Source organism: Eulemur rufifrons, chromosome 29 (assembly GCF_041146395.1).
Source record: "Eulemur rufifrons isolate Redbay chromosome 29, OSU_ERuf_1, whole genome shotgun sequence".
NCBI lineage: Eukaryota > Metazoa > Chordata > Mammalia > Primates > Lemuridae > Eulemur > Eulemur rufifrons.
The window spans coordinates 78,309,980-78,334,799 of record NC_091011.1 but is presented as its reverse complement, the minus strand read 5'-3'; the positions used below and the strand labels follow the sequence as shown (position 1 = coordinate 78,334,799).

The following is a 24,820-nucleotide window of genomic DNA, read 5'->3' as shown; positions in this document are numbered from 1 at the left end:
TCCATATAAACACCAGAAATAACCCAGAGAAGGAGTATGTTAGATCTTCCAACACAGAGACAAGCCCAAGGCATTCTTCCCCAATAAACAGAGAGAACTTTCAAAAAGGAAGAGAAGAAATGAGAGTTTTGATCTCATGCTCAGAATCACCTGTATGGATGCTACTTTACAAGGGGGAGGGCATGGGTCCCATGACTTGGACAATTTCTGAGAGATTTAATGAGACCAGGTGGGCTATGAAAATAGCTTGCAAAAATAGTTCTAGAGGTAGTGATTCACTTGCCCCTCCCACCAATTTTTCTTGAGTAGGTCATAAAGGAAGTAATTTGATTTTAAATATTTTTCCATTTATTTAGCAATTTATCACATATCAGGGACTGCTTTAAGTGCTTTCATATATTAATTCACTTTATCCTCTTAACATCCTATTGCTATTTCCTTGGCACTGATAATGAAACAGAGTTGCAGAGAGGTTAGATAACTTGCCCTTGTTCACAAAGCTCACTAGGGCTGGCCCTCAAACCCAGGCAGGCTGGTTCCAGGGTCCACCCTCTTATTGACTACATCGGCAAAGGAATACATTTAAACTTCTTTCACATTTTCCATCTCCAAAGATTTCCCATTCAATTTGAATATTGATGCAAACGCCCTTAGACAAACAATAATTTAACAGTAGTGAGTGCCAGCATTTAGATTACACAACAGTTAGAAAGGAGATAGAGAAGGAAGTTTATTAGCTTGTATGTTCAATCAGATTTGACCTAGCTTAATTCAATTTTCTAGATGAATTTAAAAAAAGAAGTTAATACAGGGTAATATTTTATTGCACTCATCTCTTATTAGATAAACATGTTTTTTTTTTTTTTGTTGTTGAGACAGAGTCTCACTTTGTTGCCCAGGCTAGAGTGAGTGCCGTGGCGTCAGCTTTAGCTCACAGCAACCTCAGACTCCTCGGCTTAAGCGATCCTACTGCCTCAGCCTCCCGAGTAGCTGGGACTACAGGCATGCGCCACCATGCCCGGCTAATTTTTTCTATATAGATTTTTAGTTGTCCATATAATGTCTTTCTATTTTTAGTAGAGACGGGGTCTCGCTCAGGCTGGTCTCGAACTCCTGACCTTGAGCGATCCACCCGCCTCGGCCTCCCAGAGTGCTAGGATTACAGGCGTGAGCCACCGCGCCCGGCCATAAACATGTTAATAGATTGCCATTTTCCTCCTTTTTGGATATGAAGGTTTAAATAGTTAAAGGACCCATTACACTCATCATATGGGTGCCGGGGAACAAAAGGTGGTGAGCTCAAGGTCCCTATTCAATAGCCTCACGTTTATCTGTTCCATGGGACAAATTTTACCTTATTGCACTATTACATTTTATTCAGGCAATATTAGCAAGTACAACGGCCTGTAAAGAAAAATTAACTTTCAATAAAGATATCAGGAATGAAGTAAAATATGAGAAGTTAATGCCCTTGCAGCTAGGATCCCTAAAATGTACCACAAAGTTATAGTAGTAAAATTTCTTTGAAACACGGGGTGCTTGGTGACAGGGCTTTTGTGGAAAAATAAAATGTGAAAGAATACCCTTTTGTCCTTGCTAGCTGTTTCCCAACCTATTGAAGATTATGTGGTTCTTCCTAAATGCCTGCACAGGATCTCACATTGTATCTATCATCTTTCATTTAACTACGCAGAATGGAGAAAATGCATAATTTATTAATCAAATCTTTCACTAGAATGTCAAATGGCCTGAGCTGTATGTATCTAGAGCTGAATTTTCATTTCTTGCACAGGTATAAAGGCCCATGACTAGAGGTCTGGGGCTGCTGCTTTTTCCTCAGACTCCGCTCCACACCCAGGAACACAAGTCTGAAACTTGGCATGAGATCCAGGTAGGGCGGCAGCAGCATTCAGGTATAAGCTTGGGAGTGTCTGAGCCAAGTGGGTGCCCACACACGTGTACACACACACCCATCCACACCCGTTCACACACACACCCCGCTCTCCAGAAACGTCATGTTTAAAGATGGTTATGTGATCATGGGAGAGCCCCTTGGCAAATTTAGTTCTATTTTAAAATCCTGTTGCAAAGAATAATCACCATAAGCCCAAGTAGAAAAGGACTCATCTAGTCAACGTTTTTTGGACTTAAAGCAATATTTTAGAATGTTTAATTGAGGCACATCATCTCTAATGATAGGTAAATAATCATAATGCTCATGTCACTCCTCTGTTCAGAACCCCACAATTACAGTTGACCCTTAAATAACACAGGGGTTGGGGCACTGACCCCTCATGCAATCAATCAAAAATTAACATGGGTTTTGACTCCCTAAAAACTTAACTACCGATAGCCAACTGTTGACCGAAAGCCTTACCAATAACATAAATTATCAATTAACACATATTTTGTATGTTGTATTATGTATTGTGTTATTACAATACAGTAAGCTAAAGGAAAGAAAATGCTATTAAGAAAATAATAATGAAGAGAACATATATTTACTATTCCTTAAGTGGAAATAGATCATCATAAAGATCTTCATCCTTGTCTTTATGTCGAATAGGCTGAGGAGAAGGAGGAGGAGTTGGCCTGACTGTATCATGTGTGGCAGAGGCAGAAGAGGTGGAGAAGGTGTAAGAGGAGGCAGGAGAGCCAGGCACACTGGGTGTAACTTTACAGAAATAAAGTCGTAATTTCTGTCTGACTTTTTTTGCCTTTTCATTTCTCTAAAAATGTTTATAATACCAATCCTTCCATTGTTTGCTTTAGTTTCATTACCTGTATCATAGAAAGGTTCATGTCATAAAAGAAGTCAAAAGCAGTCTTGAATAATCGGAACCCCTCTGTCATATTGTCTAATGTCAATTTGTTTTCTGGCACTGCTTCTTCTATGTCTTCCTCCTCATTATCTAGCACTGGTTCAGAAGCACTCATCTCCATCAAGTGCTCCTCTGGTGTGGTATCTGTTAGCTCTTGAATTTCTCCAAGATCCAAATCTTGAAACTCTTTACCACCCCCTCCACTTTTTTTTTTTTTTTTTGCCATAGCTACAATCTCTTTCATTATTTCCTTGATGGGCTCTGTCGTAAATCCTGCGAGGTCATGCACAATATCTGGGCATAGTTTTCTCCAGTAGGAATTTATTCTTTTGGGCTTGCTGGCTTTCACAGCTTTTTCTATAGCAATGATGCAATCCTTCCAGACTTTCATGATGTTCTATGAGGGTTCTCTTCCGTAGTGTTGACAATCCTTGCCATAGAGAACCATATGTAATGAGCTTTATGACCCCTCATCTAGAGGCTAAATTAGAGACATTGTGTTTGAGGGCAAGTAGACCACTTAGGTGCCTTTGGTGTTGAAATCATGGGTGGCTGGGGGCATTGACCAATTTCAAAAGAACTTTAAAAGGCAGCACCTTACTGCTAAGGTACTCCCTGACTTTAGGGACAAAACATTGATGGAACCAATCCAGAAAAAGTGTTCTTTTTGTCCAAGCCTTCTTGTTGTACAACCAAAAGACTGGCAGCTGGTATTTATTTTTTCCCTTTAAGGCTTGGAGGTTACCAGCTTCATCAATGAGGGCAGTCCTGATCATAAACCTGATTGCATTTGCACAAAACAGTAGAGTTAGCCTGTCCTTTCCTGCCTTAAATCCGGGAGCTTGCATCTCTTCCTTACTAATAAATGCTCCTTTGTGGAATTTCCTCCCCCAGAATAGGGCACTTTCATCTGCATTAAATACCTGTTCAGGCAGGTATACTTTTGCCTCAATGATTTTTTTTAATTTATACAATATTTGTTATATTTTTGTTCATAATTACAAGCCATCAGGTCAACAACACAATAAGCACAAAACAAAGGGAAAAGAGACCAAGCTGCTGATTGTCACTACCTTGTCTGTGGGGGTTAAGAGGCCCCAGCATTTGAGGAGTCTGAAGCAGGAGGAGGTAAGGGAATAACTAGGCATATATAGGTCCTCGTGGCTCACACACCCTCCTGCAGGATAGCAAAGTTGAGGAAGTGGGAGGGTCTGTGCATCTCATGGTAAACTCTTTGGGGTTTGGCAACTGTAGCTCATACTTCGTTAGGATCATGCCAGACACCCATAAAGTTGTAGTTCCACAAAGACTGGGCAGAGACCATAAAGAAGCCAAGGAAGCAGTCTGACAGCAACATTTGGACCCTCTCATAGTGTAAGGGTAGGTAGTCCTTGGGGTTTTTGCCCTTGTCTGTGTTCTGACAGTCCCATTCGTAGCCACTGGGGATCAGCTTGTAGGCCATCAGTATGCAGGAGCCTGGTGTGAGGCTGCAGGGGATGATAATGGTCTTCTTGCCATGCCAAGATGGGTTGTTGGCCATGATCTTGGCATGGGTGGTGACATCCAGGGGTGACAAATGGGGGACTCATTGGGCTGAGTGTGAATCCAACCTAAGGGCTCCATCTCCTTGAGGTACTCAAGCTGGGGCTTCTGGCTAGGCATGTGCACAGTCTGATGAGTGTCCCATTGTGGTACCATCATGATGCAGTGAATCTCCTTCACCTGGGGGTTATCTGGTGGGCTCACCCCATACAAGTATCCTGCAATTTGTGCCTGAAGGTCAGATATGAAGATGAATTTTTTAAGCACATTCTTGGGAAGGATATAGGTGTAACCAGTCTCCTTGATGTCATCAGATGAAACATAGATGTAATTGGTCCTTAAATACAGGTTAGCAGCAGAGATGGCCCTGACCCTCCATTCAGTCTTCAATGAGAAAGTCTAGGTCTTATAGTTGCCAGTGGTAGAGGTGATGATCTTGTCACCATGCTTGTTGACAGTGTGAATCTGTGTTGCAGTCAGCTGTGACTGTTCCATGGTCTGCTTCTCAATCTCAGTTATCTGCTGACACTGCTGTGATGGTGCTGAGATCTCCATACCTAAGATGATATCTTGAATTTCTGATTGTGTCAGTGATACTACGTTCACATTGTTTTTTTTTTGCCATAGTTGGCCAAGATAAGACCCTTGAGCTGCACCTCCACCTTGATCCACTCCTCATCAGTCCGAGTGGGCTAGACGTGGTGTGGTTCTGTAACAGTAGTCTTGTCTGGCTTCAGGATCACTTTCACACAGTCATTGTTCACATGCAGGGCACAAAAATCAGGATGAGACAAGAGAAAGCCATGTTAGATGAAATAGTCTTGAGCCAGTCATCATAGAGGTTGAAGAGAACCATCTGGGGCTCAGTGGCTTTGAGGATTGGATCCCCAAACTTTTCCACCTTGAGACAAGTCTGGAAGGGGAGCTGGAGCTCTGATCCTTTGATTATGATATTGGGAAAGTCTAGCAAGTGTACCTCCAATGGATCCAGCATTCCCTTCCTGGTGACAATGACCTCAGCCTTGGAGCCAGCCAGCCAAGCCACTGTAGCCAACAACTCGCAGAAGAGGACCTCAACCTCCAGGCCAGCTGCAGAGAACACCAAGAAGGAGGAGTACATGAAGAAGTGCACATGCAGGAGTGGGCTGTGGAGGAGATGATGCTGGCCATCAAGGCCTTCTACCAGAAGAGGGAGGTGGCCAAGGAGGAATACAAGGACATCCTGCACAAGGCTGTGCAGAAGATCTGCCACAGCAAGAGTGGCGAGATCAACCCTGTGAAAGTGGCCAACCTGGTGAAGGCCTATGTGGACAAGTACAGGCACATGCACAGGCGTAAAAAGGCCAAGGCTGAGGAGGAGCCACCTACCCATGGGGCCGGGGCCTGAGGCTGGGTGATGGTGGGCAATAACTCTGGGCTGGTGGAATTTCTGTGTCCCGAATGGCAGAAAACTGGGGACACCATCTCTCCTGCCTTCAGGTTCCCGTGATGATACCTGGTGTCCGCACCTGTCTTGCTCACAGTTTAAACTGGACCTTTTTATATGTGTATTATAGACACACAGTTTCTATTGTGTTCTAATTTATCAAAAATGCATTATCTTTAAAAAAAATGGGGTCTGGGAACTTGTCTGCTGCCTGTTGGTCAGAAGGAGTTGCTTTTCCTGTTATCTTGACATTTTTAAAAATCAAACTTCTTTCTAAAATTATCAAGCCATCTTTTGCTGGCATCAAATTGTTTAGCTTTGGATCCTTCACCTTCCTTTTGCTTTAAGTTGTCATGTAATGACTTCACTTTTTTTCAAATCATATTAGAGCCTATAGGTATGCCTTTCTCATAATAATCTTGCACCCACATAAGAGCTGCATTTTCAATATGAGATAAAAAGGTATTTCACAAAAAGTTCAAGGCTTCCACACCTGCTGACACAGCTGCAGTGATGGCTTCATGGATTTCCTTTTCTTTTTTTACATTTGTCCTTCTGCTGTATTCATTTATATTGAAATGGTGGGCAACTGTAGCTATAGATCTTAATCATATATCAATTCAACTTTTTCTTGTAATGTCATGACTTTTCTCTGCTTCTTGGGAGCACTTCCAGCATCACTAGTGGCACCTCTTATGGGTCCCATGATGTTATTCAAGGTTTACGGTATTGCAGTAAAAACAATGAAAAATATGTGAGAACTGCAAGAGATCACTTTCTACTGCCATCCACAATTTACTGGAGAGACTGCTCACGTGGAGATGATTAGCATCATGGAGTTTTAAGTGGATATGTGCAACACTTGAGCTCACTGCAATAGCAACAGGAGGTGGTTACGAAATTATTACAGCAGTATAATATGTACTACAGTTAATTTTATGCAATTATGATTTAACACTGCTTCTTTACATTTGTTTACATTTCTCTAGAGTGTGAATATTGCCTTGTATGGTCTGTTTGTGTGCATAAGTTTTAATAAATGTGAATTTTTTATAATAGACTTGTGTATATTTTATGGTAGTAATTAATAAAATAGACTAGTATCTACATATATTTTGTGCATTCATGACATACCTACCTTTTTCTTGTTTTTTTTGATATTTCTAGGCTATATGGTCCATCTGTGAGTTTTTAAAAATTGTCACAAATCTCCAAAAAATTTTTCAGTGTATTTATTGAAAAAAATTTACATATAAGTGGTCCCATGCAGTTCAAACCTGTGTTGTTTAAGGGTCAACTGTACTCCCCATTCCACCTCAAATAAAAGCCAAAGTCCTCACTGTACCTTACAGGCAACCCCCCCTACCACCTGGGCTTAGGGCCTTCGCCCCTGCCTGGGATGTTCTTCCTCTGGCTCATGCCCTCCCCACTCAAGACAGCTCCAATTTAACTTTCTCAAAGAGGCCCACCTCAATTCACTTCCCCACCCTGCTATCTTGATCCCATTTACTCTCCCTTTGTTTTTTCTTCCTTCCTTCATTCCTTTCTTTTTTTTGACATTGAGACAGAGTCTTGCTCTGTCACCCTGGCTATAGTGTAGTGTTGTCATCATAGCTCATTGCAACCTTGAACTCCAGGGTTCAAGCAATCCTCTTGCCTCAGCCTCCTGAGCAGCTGGAACTACAGGTGCATGCCATCATGCCCAGGTTATTTTTCTATTTTTATTAGAGACGGGGTCTCACTCTTGCTCAGGCAGGTCTGAACTCCTGAGCTCATCTTTTTCTTTTTTTCATTATATTTATCACTTCCAACCTATGTTATAATTTATTCATTTATTTAATTTATTGTTTACCATTTAGTTCCTCTTTCTAAAACTGCAAGCTCTGTGGGGGATAGGAATCTTTGTTTCTCTTGCTGATGGAAAGGGCCCAGAAAAAGCCCTAAGTGCATAGTAATACTCAGTACATATTGTGATTGAATTAATTGAATAACAATATGAAAAGAAATTATCTTTAATCCTTTTAACAATTCTGAGCATTATGATTCCCATTTTCTAGATAAGAAAACCGGAGCTCAGTGAGATTAAGTATCTCGTCCAAATCAAAAGGAGTTAGCAAGAGCCAGTGACAGGATTTGTATCCAGGTCTGTCTGTCACCAAAGCCAGTGTGTTTTCTTCAGTTCCAGTTTCACATACTCTGAAATAGTATTATAGTTGCTAAAAACAGACTGAGTTATGCTTTGTCATAATATGATAGAGGCAACCCCATACAAACCAAGGGAAGCTTGTATTTTTGTGTGTGACTGTGAACTTGAACATGTTCCTTCAGATGGTTTTGAGGTTTTAAGGTGGGGGCTTGAGGGTCTGAGAGAAGAAGCTATGGTTTGAATGTTTATGTTTCCCCCGAAATTCACATGTTGAAATTCTAATCCCTAAGGTGATGATATTTGGAGGTGGAGTCTTTGGGAGATGAGTAGGTCATGAGAGTAGGGCCCTTAAGAATGAGATCAGTGCCCTTATTGAAGAGGCCACCGAGCTCATTTGCCCTTTTACCATGTGAAGACACAGGTAGAAGGTGCAATCCATAAACCAGGAAGCCCTCACCAGATACTGTATTGATTCTGTGGCATCTTGATCTTGGACTTTTCAGCCTCCATAATGGGGGGAAATAAATTTCTACTGTTTACAAGAAGTTTATATCCAGTTTAGGGCATTTTGTTATAGCAGCCTGAAGGGACTAAAAGAGGAGATGATTCTAGAGAGCTGAATTACACACTCTTGAATTTGCATGTAAAATAAAATAATCTAGAGAAGAAGGGAGAGAGATTAAGCAGATGTTGTGGGTCCAAAAGGATTTGCAGAAAGGAATATGACATTCTTTTGGTTTTATTTTTAGGTCCCTATTCACCAAACATCTCTTAAGATAGTGTCCCTCAAACTTGAGTGTGTTTAGACATTTCCTGGGCAGAATATTAAAATATTAAAAATACATATTCCTAGGCTTCACTCCAGAAGTGCTTTTAGTAGGTCCGTGGACCCAGAAATCTGCATTCTCAACAAGCTCTTCAGTAGTTTTGAAGCAGGTGACCCAGAGAGGATAGCCAAAAACCTGGCCCTAAGTTTTGCAAGTAGAAAAAAAAGTAAATGAAAAAAGTGACTTTAGGAACTTGTCAAGTCCCTAAAATGTGCAATATTTCAGGTTTTATCTTTTTTTCCTAAAAAATGGAGTACTGTGTCATATTAAGACATTAAAATTGGCTTAACTGCTCCCTCTAAGGAAACTTTGCCATTTAGCTGCTTAGTGACTGGAACCCACTGACAGGGTTGACCATTGAAGTGCACAGTCGTTGGGTGCAACTTGCCTTCTGAGAATATTCATTGACTTAAAATACAAGTGCTCTGCAACTCCTCTCGAAGAGCTCTCTATAAATGAAATACAGCAATTATTCTCATGACTGTAGTTAAGTTTAAATGTTAACATCATAAGCGTCTATAACCCTAAGCTGCTCTCCCAAGTTCCACAATTTATGAGGAGTCTAGAGAGGAGGAAGCATTGAATCAATTCCTTTTGCTGTATAGAAAATTCCTCCTTTTTCTTGAAATCTCTTTGTTGTCAGCATGTAGTTGGGAGATGTGCCTAAAAAAAGATGTGATTAAAGGGAAGCCTAATCAATGAGTTTGCCAATAGCGTTTTCCTTATTTACAACTAAATTCTGATTAAAGCCCTACACATGCACTTTCATTGCAGGTAAGGGGAGAGCGGAGGGCCTGTTTTAGGTAGAACCTCATGGGTTGCAGTTTTGGAATGATATCTGCCCAGTGTGAGAGCCTCATTTTTTAAAGTCATGAAATTTAATTTGTTACTTTATGAAACTTATCTTGGGTTAATTAAATCAAAACAAATTCATAGGTTACTTTATTAACAAATAGGCACCATAGTTTACAGCTGCAATGGAAGGACCACCTCCCCTAGCTGGTTGAAGGAGCAGTCCATTCTTGGATGATATGGCAGCTGTTGCTGAGGATGCTGCTTGGTGAGCAGAGAGTCAGAATGAGGAAATAGGGTATTGCTAAAATGAGATTTGGTTTAAGCTAATGTTAATTGCCGTGTTAGCTTTCTCCAGCTCAGGGATATTTTTGTCTAAATAAGTCTTGATTATCTACATTTTAGGGCACTCTGTTCTTTCTTCTGAACTGAAGTTACATGTATGGTCATGAGCTGTGTAACAATGTTTCAGTCACCAATGAACAACATATATGATGATGTTCCTGTTAAGACTATAACGGAGCTGAAAAATTCCTATCACCTAGAGACATCGTAACATTGTAGTGTAATGCATTACTGATGTGTTTGTGGTGATGCTGTGTAAATAAACCTACAGCATTGCCGACTGTATAAAAGTATAGCACATACAATTATGTATACTATGTAACACTTGATAATAATAATAAATGACTGTGTTACTGGCTTATGTATTATACTATACTTTTTATCATTATTTTACAGTATACTTCTACTTAAAAAAAAAGAGTTAACTATAACATAGCCTCAGGCAGTTCCTTCAGGAGGTATTCCAGAAGTTATTCTTATCACAGGAGATGACAACTCCATTCCTGTTACTTGTCCCTGAAGACCTGCCAGTGGGACAAGATATGGAGGAGGAAGATAGTGATATTGATGATCCTGACTCTGTGTAAGCCTAGGCTAATGTGCATATTTGTGTCTTTGTTTTTTAAAAAAATTTAAAAAGTAAGAAAATTTTTTAATAAAATACCTTATAGAATAAGGATCTAAAGAGAGAAAATATTTTGTACAGCTGTTTAATGTGTTTCTGTTTTAAGCTAATTAAAAAATTTTTAAAAAGTAAAAAAGTTACAGTATGCTAAAATTAATTTATTATTGAAGAAAGAAAATTTATTTTATACATTTACTGTAGCCTAAGTATACTGCATTTATAAAGCCTACAGTAGTGTACAGTGATGTCCTAGGCCTTCATATTCATTCACCATCACTCACTGACTCACCCAGAGCAACTTCCAACCTGTACAGGTTTGTAGCCTAGGAGCTAGAGGCTAGGTGTGTAGTAGTAGGCTGTACCATCTAGGTTTATGTGAGGACACTCTCCGATGAAATCACCTAGTGACACATTTCTCAGAATGTATCCCTGTGGTTACATGTGTGATTGTATTTGTTTTGATTATCCTGTTGATTTTGACTCCTGTATCAGTTATGCCAAAATTTTATTATATCATCACTTCTTAACAACATTTAATAATCTGTCTCATGTTATATTTTATTGAGTTTCTTTCTGATTTCTAATTTCATCAGCAAACTCTGTCTAAATCAACTATAGTAACAATGACAACACATGCCTTCATTGGGGATCTCATCTTGCAGATTATTCTGAGGATGACAGTGGTTTATGACTTTTCTAAGGTCAGCTAGCCTATTAGTGATAGAATATAGACTAAAAGCCAGTCCTTCAGACTCTTAACTATGAACACTGCCCCACCTTGCTATGGCTAAACAACTGTGACTTCCCTTCTTGTCCACTAACGTTCTCCTCTTTTATTTCATCTACTCAACCAACCATCTTTCCATCCATTCATTTTTGTATTCATTTTTATTCATTTGTTCTTACATTTATTTAACAAGCATCTGCTGAACTCTGATAACAGGTAAGGCATGTATGGAGAATAAGTCCTTAACATATTGTATCCATACCTTATCTGAATTTTAACTTATAAAATATTTGGTGTGACATCCAATTATAAGAGTTATTTTGTTTGCTAAGACTAAAACAAAAATATTCTCATTATCACAATCCAAGATTTTTTTTTCAAATACCTCCCTGGTTAGCCAAGACTCCAGCACTCTCCCAAATAAATAATTATCAATAGAAAGACTTATCACTGTGAAAGCACTGCTCTAATGAAGGCTGAGTGTGATATGGAAATCTTTAATATTTCTCACTGAACCATATGCCAATTCAATTCAACAAAAATTTAAAAAGTCTATTGTGCCCTGGGAACTGGATGGGCACTGGGCATATGTCCTCACAGGACTTTGCTAAAAGGCAAATCCTCCCCTGAGAGATGTTATCTTTTTAAACGCTGGTAGTCACTTCAATTTTAGTGTAGGATTTTCAGTTTTACCTTGAGAGTAGATTTTGATTGGAATAGAGAATATGAGGGCATTTAAATGCTGAAGTGGTAAAAAGAGGAACCCCCCTGAAGCAATAGAATAAAAAAAAAGATGAGGGAATTTCAGTCATTTTAGGAATATATGATAGGGTTGAGGGAGTTAGTTGTGGAGTTGTTTGGTTTTGTATTTTGTTTGTTGTTTGGAGTGAAGAGGATTGGTTATTTGTTTGTTTGTTTGTTGGTTAAAGAGAGAGAGAAGGGAATAGAAAGGAGGTAAAGTAGGCATTGTGGTCTTCCTTCCTCTCTCACACTTTTGAACTTGTATGAAAGAAAATTTAGACCTTATATGTTTAATTTTAGCTTCAGAGATGTATGTGTGTTTGTTAGCCTGTTTAGTGTTGCTATAAAGGAATATCTGAGACTGTGTAGTTTGTAAAGAAAATAGGCTTATTTGTCTCACAGTTCTGTTGGCTGGAAGATTGGGCATCTGGTGAGAGCCTCAGGCTGTTTCCACTCAACATAGAAGGTGAAAGGGAGCCAGCGTGTGCAGAGGACACATGGTGAGAGAGGAAGCAAGAGAGAGTGAGAGCGGGGAGGTATCAGGCTCTTTCTAACAACCAGATCTCATGGGAACTAATAAGTGAGAACTTAGTCATTACTATGAGCACAGCACCAAGCCATTCATGAGGGATCCACAGCCATGACTCAACACCACCAGATGCCACACCACCACATGAGAAGGGGTCAAACAAACCATATCCAAACTATAGCAGCATGAGAATGTATTTGTCTGAAAACAGTTCCTCAGAGGGAACCACACTGCAAAATGGCTGATCTTGTCAGATGGTAAGATGACTGCTGACACTCTCTGCTGGTTGAGCACAGTACGGTCCCCGAAAACATGATAGGATTGTCTGTCTGTTTGTTTACTACGGAGTTTACAAAATCTTCACCTGATTTAGACTTCAACACAGTGAATTATCTAAATGTCTTTATGGCAGGACACTGGGTTTGCCTGAAATATTTACTAACTTGAAGGGAAGTTTTGGCCTTGCCTAGTGGTGGGGAAAAGCACATCCCCTCCTTCCTTGTGGCAGCTGCAGCACTATCCAGTGACATACAGGTATCTCTGGGAGTTTTCCCAGTCAAGGCACTGCTGTGGCACAGTTCTCCTTAAGCTGTCACAGTGACAGGATCACACCTCAGAGTGCAGCAGCTGGAGGCCCTATACATGCTGCTAAAACATCATCAGAATTGAGGTGAGAGGTTTAATTTTAGGCTTTTAAGAACTTGGCTTTTTCCCCTCCTAAAGTCTGAGATCAAATTGTTGCTTATTATCTTTTTTTCCCTTGCTAACAATAAAGCTCTTGACTGTCATTCGTCAGGATGCAGCAATATAGTTGCAATATAGGTGACTTCAACCAGTTTAACACTAAAAGTCTCTTTTGGACGGACTTTCTATTGTAATAAATCTCCAACCTACAGGTCATCTGCAGAGATTTTAAGTTTAGTTCAGTTTTGACCGGTCACTCTAGTTTCCAATTGGAAAGCTGGAATGATTTTTGGAAAATGACCCTTTCATCAAGGAAGGATTTACTAAAAGGGTGCTCTTTTATCCTGATAAACAAGCATGATATACAGAGACTTAATCCAATCATTACAGTTTCAGCAGGGACATGAAATCTTTTTTTCTATCAAGAGTCATAAGAGGGAAAAATCTACTGAGGGTCACACAAATTAAAAATAACTTAATGAAGTTAAAACATAAGGATTTATAACAAATAACCATCTGTCAAAGTTTTAAATTTAGGACGGAGAACAGGAAATTCTATTCTGGAAGTAAAACATATAATAAATATTTTATTCTGTAATTAGTTCACTTAAGGAGTGAGGGCTGAAAGAAGTGGAGAAAGGATGAAGGAAGAAAGGAAAATGGACAGAGAAAGGGCAGATTTAGGAGACAAAGGTAGAAAAGGCAGGGGTAGGAAACAGGAGAGAGAAGTGAGCCTGGTGCAGGATACGGGAATGAGGACTTTCTATGGGCCTGTCTAAAGACCCCTCCCAGTTTTAAACATAGAGTAACACGTCCTTGGGGGAAGATTACTCTTCCATCTCATGTCCAAGTTCTCATTTTTTATGACCCCTTACCTGGACCTGGACCTTCCCTCCAGCTACTGTTCTGGGTACAGTTCCCCCTCCTGCCCTTTCAGGCCAACTGCCCTCTGGTCTCGCTGTTCCCTGTGCTGCCTGGGCAGCTCTTCGTGCCTGCAGCAGCTCATGTTCCCACCAGCCTGACACCCGCCTCGGCTCTACCATCGCTTCCCCACTCAAAAAACTGCTCCCAGAACTTGCCCCTGGCAAGTCTCCTGGATTCTGCTTCTGTAGCTCAGAGAAGGGAGCTGGGGATTCCTCCCTTGCTTCTAATTTAAGGCAATAAAAACGCAGATGGCAAGAGTCTTTTCTGGAGCCTTCATTTTCTCTTTTCTCGCTCCTTCCTCCCCCCGCCTTTGATCCCTTTCCTTCTTCTCTTCCTCTCTCCTCTGAGCTTAAATTAGGGAGAAAAAATTAAGACGTGCAATGACTCTTCCAAATGATGATTATCTCTTTTATTCTTCCTTCCAATGAAGTCACCACTAAGTATCTGAACATGGAAGAAGTGAGAAGAATAAAGGGGAAAATAAGACTGATGTCAGGTATGGGCAGGGGAAATCAAAATCCTTTAGAGTGTTTTGCAACCATGCAGAAATAAAAGAATAAAATTAAATCTGTTAAAGAGCAATGGAATCCCTGTTCACTGTTATTTCTCTACCTCACACACTTCTTTTTCCCCTTTAAATGCAATAATGTATGAACCTTTTGTTAACTGGGGTGAGTTATAAATAGTATTTGCTATTCCTTGCTTACCAGCTGCTTTGAGTGTCTGATCTAGTGGTAGACAAGCATGTTTAAAACTTTGCGATTTCCCTTGTAACAGAATCTTCCAAGCACCAACTGTGGACCCACCTGTGGTAGGCAGACTTCTAAGCAATACTCCCTGCTTCTTGGTATTCATGCCCTTGTGTAATCTCCTCCTTTGCCTTCAGTGTGGGCTGGACCTAGAGACTCACTTCTAATGAATAGAATATGACCAATCTTCCAAGATTAGGTTACAAAAGGCTGTGACTTTCATCTTGCTGGCATTCCTTTGCTCTCTTTCTCACTTGCTCACTCAGATTAGGCCAGTTATCATGTTGTGAGCTGCCTTACAGAGAGGCCCATGTGGCAAGGAACTAGGGGTGACCTCCAGCCAACAGCCAACAAGGAACTGAGGCTTTCAGTCCAACAGCCCACAAGGAACTAAATCCTACCAACCACCACTGAGTGGGCTTGGAAGCAGATGCTACCCCAGACAACTTTCAAGACTCATCTTGAAATGACTGAGACTTTAAGTAACACCTTGATTGCAGCCTTCTGAGACAACCTGAGATGGAGACATAGAAAAGCCATGCCTGGATTCCTGACCAAAGGAAACCACAAGATAACAAATGTGTATTGTGCAAAACCATTAGTTTTGGGGTAATTTGTTATGCAGCAGTAGATAATTAATATGCTATCTTTTAAGTGAACTCTTCCTTTAATAGGGTCCTTTTTGTACCTCAATACCTTTGGGGGGGGTCCATGATTTGCTTAACTTAAGCCATATTTTGTACCTAGAAAATAATATTTTAGTAAGACTCTTTTTAACTACCTTGGAAGGGGAAGCTGTTTCTCATAAGCACTGGAGCATACTCATTATTTTTTCTCTACCAATCCTTCCTAGACGAGTTTGATTCTATTTTAACTTTCTCAAACTCCCAGAGCACCGTAATCTGACCTACATAATTTATCTTTTGCTCGTTTATTTTCCTACATTTTCTCCATATTATTGTACCTCTGTCAGGCTAGACTGGACTGTCTTATGGTATAGTGGCTGTGACTTCATTTGGGTCCCTGAGCCAAGGTAATCATGAGTTACTTGGTTATTAACCTGGAAAAGAATCAGATAGCTTATTTGGACTCAGTATTGAGCTTGTGCTCATTTATTAATATATTGTTTCATTTGGCTATTACTACCTGGTCAGTTGAAAGACAAGTAGTAAAGTAAGCCAAAATATTCTGTCACTGGAAGTCTCATGAAACTAATGCTCCTTTCTGACATCAAGATTACCCCAATAAGTTTTTGTTATGAACTCAAACCCATATGAAATGTTGTATAGATTGTTTTCTGGAAAACATCAGCTAGCAGCCAACATCTACATTCTTTCTATTTGCCAAACATTGTCCTAAGTGCTTTTCTTAACTCAGGTTTCTGAGATTCAGATGAAAAAATCTAATAAATAATTTAAAAATAATATAAGGTTTAAATAATTTTCAAACCTAAAGAGATGAAATATATGAATCAAAGTCACATTAGGGATTGAATTACATCCAGCAATTTTTACAAAGTGATTTTAAAATATGATATATATTAAACCTTTTTCTAGTGTCACCTTTTAGCCTTGAAGGGAGCTAAGTTGTGTGTGTGGCAGGGATGGTGGTGATGGTGGTGGTGGTAGTGTGGCTATTTGGTTCTTTCCAAGGTTAACAGGTAACTCATGATTATCTTCTATATGCCCAGGGACCCAAATGAAGTCACAGCCACTACACCATAAGACGGTCCAGTTCAGCCTGAAAGATGTACAATAATATAGACAAAATATAGAAAAATGAACAACCAACAGCTAACTTGTGTGGGCATTATTTGGGTGCTCTAGAAGTGTGGGAAGGTTTCTGAGGAGAAGATAGGACTGAACTGGTGTGAGAATTATCAGCACAGAAGAATGGTGAGTATGTTCTAGGGCTTGTGGGAAACACAGCTTCTTCTTAGTTGGTTCAGAAGAATCTTTTTTTGGATACTTGAAGTAGGTCATATAAGAAAAGGTGAAAGGCAATTCTTCCCCTTGGCCTGAAAATGGCCCTAGTACCTGTGAGTGACTGAGGTAGAGGAGCTGCACTCTTTTCTTTCTTCTCCCAGGTCAGGCTATGCCAGCGGTAGGGAGGGCTGGACTCGGGAAGGAAATGAATGTGGCCCTATGCCTCTGGGTGCATAAAGGTTGCCAAGGAAGGACAGGTGACCATGAACAGCTTGATCTCCAGTGGTTCTTTGAGAAGCAGGAGCATTTTCCCCAGTGTCTCCTAGGTTAGTGGGGACAGATGTTACCACGTCCACTTTATTATTAATAGTAAGAATAACTTCAGATGCTATGACAATTGAATTTCCAAATTCCAGTGACTCAACACAATGGAAGTGTCTCACTCACCTAATAATTCAATGTGGATGTTTCTGGTGGGCAGACAGCATTCCTCAGCTTGGAAATTCGAGGACTCAAGGCCCTTCCATCTTGGGCTGCCAATTCTAGGACCACAGAATTCTCTGTATCCACTGGCAGAAGGGGAAAGAAAGGGTGAGAAGGCATCTGCATCTTACCTTCCTTGGCCCAGAACTGACATGCATCACTTGTGTTCATTCTACAAGTTAGGACTAGATATTTGACCTTATCCTGAAGCAAGGGAGGTAAGGGAAATGTAGTCCCTGAGTGGGTGTGTGTGTTGTGGGGAGCAGCCCCTTTCCAGCAACAACTCTATGCTTTGGAAGCAGAATATGAATCTTAGTTGGACAGGTGTCTACGTCTTTGCCACACACACATTATAGATAAGGAATTGCAGTGCAGGAATGTTAAAAGTTCAAAATGATAAGACTTGCTAAAGTCAAAGTTAGGTCTGGAACTCAGCCTTTTTTTTCCCCCAGAAAATACTGACTGGATAGAACCTCAATTTTAAGCTCTATCTAAAGGGAGAGTGGTTTAAAAGAGAGGAATAGGAGCTTTTGTGGCCACAAACAGATCTTAGCAGCATTGGCATCCACTCCCTGGGCTCCTGATCACTAAGGTCTGCCTCCTTATGTTTGCAAGCAAGTTTTTATGTATTTAAATGGGCTGCCTGCTGGCTGCCTGTGAGTGAACAATTTCCTGAATGTAGTCGATTTCAAATTTTATTGAACATCATCAGAATCTCCTGGAATGTTTGCAAAACACACAGATTCCCAGTGTCCATCCCAGTGAGTCTGATTCAAACAGTTCTGGGGTAGGACCCAGGAATCTGTGCTTATAACCAGAACCCCAGTGAGTCTGAGGCAGGTGGTCCTTGGATCACACTGAAGAGGCATTATCTTGATTAGTATATGTTTTATGAGGTTTGCCTAAGAGCAGGTGTTGCAGATGCTCGCTATGACCTACCCAGACTTTCTCACTCTTGCCACTTGATTACATACCACCTGCCTATTAACTGTCAGCACCTGCATTTCTTTGCCAGTGGTCTTTACATGGCTTTTGGAGGCTGCTTTGCCACCCATGTGATAGGGTGGAATTGCTGGAGAATTTAACATCATCTGGGAGCAGTTCTTAATCAACAACTGATAGGTGTTGGTGTATAGATACCCCAGCACCCTCACTCCTTGGGTGAGACAATTCTCTGGTGTGTGTTCTACACTAGCTTCTAGAGTTCCCCACTGAGATTAAGTTTTAGTTGCCCACAGCGCGGTACCTAGCTTGATAATGTGCCCTTTATTGGCTCACTTTCCTACCTGACTCCTGGGGTTTCCTTCATCTGCCCTTGAATCCTCGTCTCAGGTTGTGCTTCTGGGGGAACCCAAATAAAGCCAGTAGAGATGCACATATATTGTACATGGCAGATTCTCAGGGAATCTTTCCCATGGCTCCTGTATGCAGGTGTGAGTTGACCATGGGAGCATGGAGCACATTGCTGTCATGAACCTCATTGGCCCTATCTGATTGTCAGTCAAACATGTCTGATCTTGCTCCCAGAAGCCAGTGTCTTAATAAACTGAGCAAAGCCCACATGGTACACTCCTGCCACATGCAGATGGTCTAGAAAGAAAAATATTGTCTTAGTTTCAAAAAGAAACAAATCCCATTTCCACTTTCCCCTGTCAGCTTTGCTCCATGTGGGAGCTTCATGCTGTTGGTATTTCTCCTGGGTGAGTAGCCTGAAAAAGGTTCCCAGCCTTAATAATTACCCCAAAGCAGGAATTGTGACTTAAATCTCCATGTGTGGAGTATATATTACAGCTTGAGTTAAATGGACCCCAAACATATGGCATTGTTTTTTGCATTTTCTAACACATGGGCAGTTTCTTACATTTTAAATCAACTGAAAATGAGAAGATTATAGGCAAATCTTCTTGGAGGATTAACTACCAGGAAACATATTTGGCTTGCATAAATATTTGGGGTGAGATGGATGATGAGGTCAGACACTTTCTGAAGTTTCTAGAAGGTGGGAGCCCAAGGGGAAGTGAGGTGGATGACTCTGGAATCACCTGCTTGTCTGGACTGCCTGTGCTTCAGACACTTTCCCCCAACTCATATTGCAGCAAGGAGCAAGCAGAGTCATGGTATTTGGGCTTGATAAATAGGGGTGTACAGCTGATGCCCTTTTCATGTGACCGTTACTGACAGGGACTAATCATGCTTGGAAACAATCTCTCTTCCTGTGCCCCAGTGTTGCTATCTGTCTGGGTGGATTATAACCCATGCATGAGCCTATGGCACTTGCTCAGGGGCTACTAGATAAAGTCATTGGAAACACTGAAGAATATATAGAAGAGCTGCATTCCTTATAGATCAGATTCTATGTAGGATTTGAGTGATGGCCCCATTCTGTGTATCAAGAGTTAAACATGATGCAAAACCAAGCATCAGAATTATAATTTGCCTGAGTATAAGTCTACTTATCTCTCAGAGAGCTGCACCAAAAAGGGCAGCAATGTGCCTGCCTGTAAGACACCAGTTCTCTGCAGGTAACGATCAATAAGGAAAGGGCATTTCTCTCCTGAGCATCTCTCTCAGCCTTGTCAGGTCACCAAAGCCACAGTCAGCTGTGCTGTCCTCATTATGAAAATGGTCCCACCAGAGCACCAGAGTACTGCCCGCTTGGCTCAGGCCAGGTACAACCCCACTGGGCCCAGTGCTGGGCTCTAGGAGGTGCTGAAGACCATGTATAGCTAGCAGCTCTGTGCGCTCAGGGTATTTGCAGGCTTTCTCTGCCTGTCCCCTCCTTCATGTCTCTATTTATCCCCCAAATGTATCAATGCACACACAGAAAAGGGTCTAGAGAGGGATTTATTCACACCTCTATGTTACCCATGATAACTCTGCTCAGACAGAGGTCACCAGTCTGGAGTTTGGGGTGGGGTGGGCTGCCTGCTAAGCGAACCAAGCCACGGAGCTTACCTTTACATTTCTGGGGGAGCAAGGAGCTCTTCCAGTCCCTAAGAATGTCCAAGCTTCATACACAGACATGGAAACAGTGAGACCACTCAGCCCCATCTCTGCATCAATTAGAGGAGGTTCTTCCTCTTTCTACCGTTCCTGCCCCAGGCTGTACTGGCCACTGGTCACCCCCTTCAGGGCTGCGTGGTACATTCACAGTGAATTGAGGTTCCCTCTGCAGAAAAGTTTGTGGACAGAGGACCCAGCCCATTTTATCTCTCTGAGTCCCCTTTCTCTCTCCAGGAGGTTGTGGCCATAAAAGAATGGTTTCACAACCAAACAGCCTCTCAATGCGGAGATGGGAGAGAGAAAGGCAGAAAATGGGAAGCAAAGGGAATGAAAGGGGAAGAGGTCCCCAGGGCTACAAACCTGTAGATTTTTCTAAGTGACAAAGGTCAAGGGTAGCTTTATGAAACGAGCAATGAGACAGCTGTCTGCTCAATTGAAACTTCACACACGAATGCCAGCCTTGGGAAAAGCCGACAACCTCAGGGAGGAGTGTGTATGGGGTTTTGAAGGCAAATAGCTCTGATTTCCGGCTCTAGTACTTTCCAGCCGTGCCTCCAAGCCTCGGTTTCCTCCTTCATCTGTAGGGTAGGTTTAACAATTTTGATCATCTCACAGAGTTTGATAGGAACATTAAAGAAACCTGAGCAGAATAAGTAATATATACAGCAATTAATGCAAGATACCTGTCATGATGCTTATGAAGTTCACGATGCTTAGGAAGTTGAAATTTGTTGTAGAGATGCCGCATGGGGGAAGAGGGCCTGCCTTTTGGGGGGGTCTATCCTCTCGTTCTCCATCCGTATATGCCGGAGCCGCCCCTCTCAGGAGGCGCCGCTCCCTCCTTGGCTCACCCCGGCCGGGGGCGCCGGCTGCAGTTGCGCGCGGCCGCCTCTAGATGGAACTTTCTCACCAACACACGGCCCGCCCGGCCGCAGCTCGGGGCGCGGGGCTGCGAGGGGGCTCCCTCTTTCTCTCGCCCCGGCGGGTGCGGGGTGCGGGTGCCTGGGCGGTAACTAGCGGAGAGGGCGCTGGACTGTGCACGTTTCTGTCAGCTGGGCGAGAAGGGAATCCCGAGGTTTCCTCACAGAAACCGAGGAGCCACGCTCCTCAGGAGATTCCCTCCTAGCGTCTGCGGCTCCTTGAATCATCTCAATAAAATGACTGTCTCCGTGACCACTTGCGCCCCCTGCTACGCAGTGGGACCGTATTGTGTGCAACCTTGAGCTCCCGGGCCTCCGGAGAAGGCACCACCCCCTATACCCTCGGCGCCGGTGAGCGGGGGAGACAGTCGCCTGCGCCGCGGGGCAGGACAAATGGCGGAACCGCCGCGCGGCGTGAGGCAAACTTTGCAGGGGACCCGCGCGCCTTGCGGGCTCTACTTTCAGCATCCCCGAAAAGATAACGTGGTGGGACACTTGTCATCTACCATGTGTTCTTCACGGCGACTCTTTTCGGAGCTGTGCTCATAAGGAGGGCCCCAGGCTCGCGGGTGCTAGCTGCCGTGCCCGGGTCGCGTCGTGCGGCGCCTTCCCGCGCCGGTCCCAGGCTCGCCAGGCAGTCGGAGCCGCTGGGCTCCTACACAGCCATATTCCTCCTACCCGCTCCCGCTTCTTCCCTCCCTACCTCCCTACCCCTCTCCCCTCAGTCGTTGGGTCCTCCCTTCTTTGTTGGGGGCGGGGCGGGTGGGGATGATTTTTAAAAATCAAAACTATTGACATTTCTGGTCTCCTCATCGCTTCGGGCTGAAGCACCGAGGGGGATCCGCCGCCCGCGTGTCCCTCTCCGTGTCCGCGCCAGGGCAGCTCGGTGACACCGAAATACTGGGCCTCCCGCCCCTCGGGGGTCCTCCGCCCGCTTCCCGAGGTGACTGGTTGGCGCGAAGCGATTGGCGATCCCGGGCTCGATCCCGGCCGCGGCTCCCCGCGCCGCACGGGGTGAATGGCCGCGGGCGGAGGATCGGGAGGCGCCGGGCGCAGACCAATCGCGGCCGCCGGTGGGAGTATTTGTTATTCACATGGAAGAGACTTGGCGCCGGCTCGGCCAGCTCAGCCCCCTCAGCCCAGAGACCAGCCACAAGTGCGGCCGCGGTGCTCGCCTCACGCGGCGGCGGCGGCCGCGTCGCTGACATGGAGCTGCGGCCCCCCGCGGGTTTCCTCACCGCGCCCTCTGCGGGGAGCAGGGTAAGACTCGCCGCCGCGCAGCAGAAAGAGAAGAGGAAAGCAAGTGTCGAATCACGGGATAAAAAGCCCCCAGCCCCCAAACTCCCTCCAAACGCAGTGCTTGCTGAAAAAGGAGAATTCCTCCTATTTTATTCCCCTTTCCGTTTTCTTCCCTAACACCGTTCAGCTGACAGCCAGGTGCACCGTTCCTTCTCAGATCACTTTAGTGATTTGCTTTTCCGGGGCACAAGTAGACGGCCTTGCACACCCGGAGTCTGTGAGAGAACTGGCAGGCGGAGGTGCCGGGAACGGGGGGAAGAGGGAGAGTGGGCGCCAGGGGGCGAGGGGCTGGCCAAGCATTGGAGCTTGATTGGGTGTCTGTTGATTTTACGTTGCAAAGAACAAGGCAGCCACCCCTCTTGTCTGCCCATGATTACATTCTAGTAAAGAGGGTCAGAAAAGAGGGAGGCTTCGCTCGGAACTCGCAAGGGTTGGAGATGTGATCCCCCAAAAGTTTAGTCAGAGAATGGGAGACTGAAGGGTGACGGGAAGGGGGCAGGCGCGCCCAGGATGCTCGGATGGGGCGTGAAGAGGCAGGATTTTAAAGCGCTCTGCCTAGGCTTGCCTGCCCCGGGTGACCTCCTGGACCTGCCCTGGCGGAATCCGGACTTGCCCCGCCGAGATGACGAGGTACCTTGGTTTTGCAAATGTAACGGGAGGGATTTCCGAAGTTAGCGGCTTCCGGCATGAGTTGGGGTAACCCCCGCCCGCCTGAGCGTGGGCTGGATGGATGTCTAACCAGGATCTAGGGAACATGCGGGTCGCGGGGGAAGCCGGGCGGTTTCGGGGTCCCGGATACGCGCATCTCCGCACAGTGCACTGCTGCCTTGAGTTTGTGTTCTCCGTGTTGGCCACGCGAGGTTGGGATTTCCGTGCCCCCCTCCCCTTTGTGGCTCTCTGGAAAACGCCGGAGTTCCCTGTCTTGTTGGGGTGGCGGGGGGAGGAAAGGTCTCGGGGATCTTGTTTAAAAAGCAAAGGCAAATACGCCCCGACAGCTCTTCAGCGGCTCCCGCGGCCAGCGTGGACCCAGTTGCGGGTGCGGGCGCTCGGGGCGGCAGGTGCGCCGGGGGCGGAAGCGCTCGTGGCCTGGCGGCGCGCGGAGGCTGAATCCCCGGAGCGCCAGGGGACCCGGGCGGCGCCGGAATGCCCCGGCGGGCGGCGCGGGAAAGGCGCGAGGAACCAGGTACTGCCCCCCGCGGCCCTGGGCTGTACCCAGCGCCCGGCTTCAACAGCCCAAGGAACTGAGAAGAAAAAGGAAGATGCGGGGGGGAAGAGACGACCCGGGGTGGGGTGAGTGGCTGCTGTCTGAGGTAGAGGTAGAGATAGATAGATAGAGAGAGATAAGAGAGAGATAAAGATAGAGACAGAGTTAGAGACCTCTCAGCCTCACCAAGCGCGAGCCCATCTGTTCAACCAAAGAACTGGGAGATCCCTTGAGGTTCGTACAGTTGGTGATAAAATGACAGAATCACCCCCCCCACACACACAACACCAAAATCAACAACAAAAAAATTCCGTCTGTCTGACACACTCCCTCGGTGCATATGAAATGCGGAGGGGCGTTGAGAGTCACCCAATTGCGCAAAGCGGCACCCCCGTGCTTCCCTGAGGGCTTGCTTCCCCCTTAACCCAAATTGTGAAGCCTGGGGTCACAGGGTGTCTGTGCGCTCAGGATGGCAGGGGTGAAAATAGACCCTCTAGCCGGTTGCAGAAGCCCCAAACCCCTCAGTTTTCCAAGAAAGTCCCGCCCCGGGAGGGAATGCCTATTTGCCGTTTGGGGGTGATCCCTTCCCACAGACCTGACGGTGTGGGAGTCTCGCGAACACCCAAGAATACACTATGGTCTCGGCCACTACAGCGATTGAATACAAATCCTGCCAACTGACAGAACTAGAAAACCAGGTTGGTGGTGCAGATACTTACAAGAAAAATCATGAACGGGAGATATGCATTCCAGTGATAGCTTGTATTTTGCTTGAAAGAAAAATAGAATAAGAGCCACCAGCAGGTAGATCTTGGATAAACAGCTTATTGCACTTGCCTGTAATTTCCATTTTCCTTTATGAAATTGTTTGTCAATAATTGCAAATGGCTACAGAACCACTTTAGTTTACCTTGGTCACTTCCTTGTGAATAATATCGTGAAAGATCTCTATAGGAGACAATCAGCAGCATGAAATTCATTCTCTGATTCTTGAAAATATGTGGTTTGATAATTTTGAAAAGAAAAGTCTTATCAGGGAAAATGAATCAAGATTTTTTAAAATGTAGTTTTCCCATTTTAGAGTCAACTACAGGTTGTACCGTGTCT

The 24,820-nt window shown here is 43.9% G+C and overlaps 1 protein-coding gene and 1 pseudogene across 6 annotated transcripts in view; one reads left to right on the top strand and one right to left on the bottom strand.

The window, feature by feature from the left end:
• Positions 1-3,987: 3,987 nt before the first annotated feature.
• On the bottom strand, positions 3,988-5,484 carry LOC138377007 (pre-mRNA-processing-splicing factor 8 pseudogene; annotated as a pseudogene).
• A 16,848-nt stretch (positions 5,485-22,332) lies between these two features.
• The window catches only part of GRM8 (glutamate metabotropic receptor 8), a 696,364-nt gene continuing 693,876 nt past the window's right edge, over positions 22,333-24,820 (top strand). For 4 of the 6 annotated variants that reach the window (XM_069461398.1, XM_069461395.1, XM_069461397.1 and 1 more), the window contains exon 1: positions 22,333-22,470. In XM_069461398.1, coding sequence (XP_069317499.1) covers positions 22,417-22,470 — 54 coding nt within the window. In that variant the 5' untranslated portion in view covers positions 22,333-22,416. Of the gene's footprint in view, positions 22,471-22,891; positions 23,140-24,820 lie in introns of those variants that run through there. The other 2 variants (XM_069461396.1, XM_069461394.1) reach the window with 2 other exon arrangements.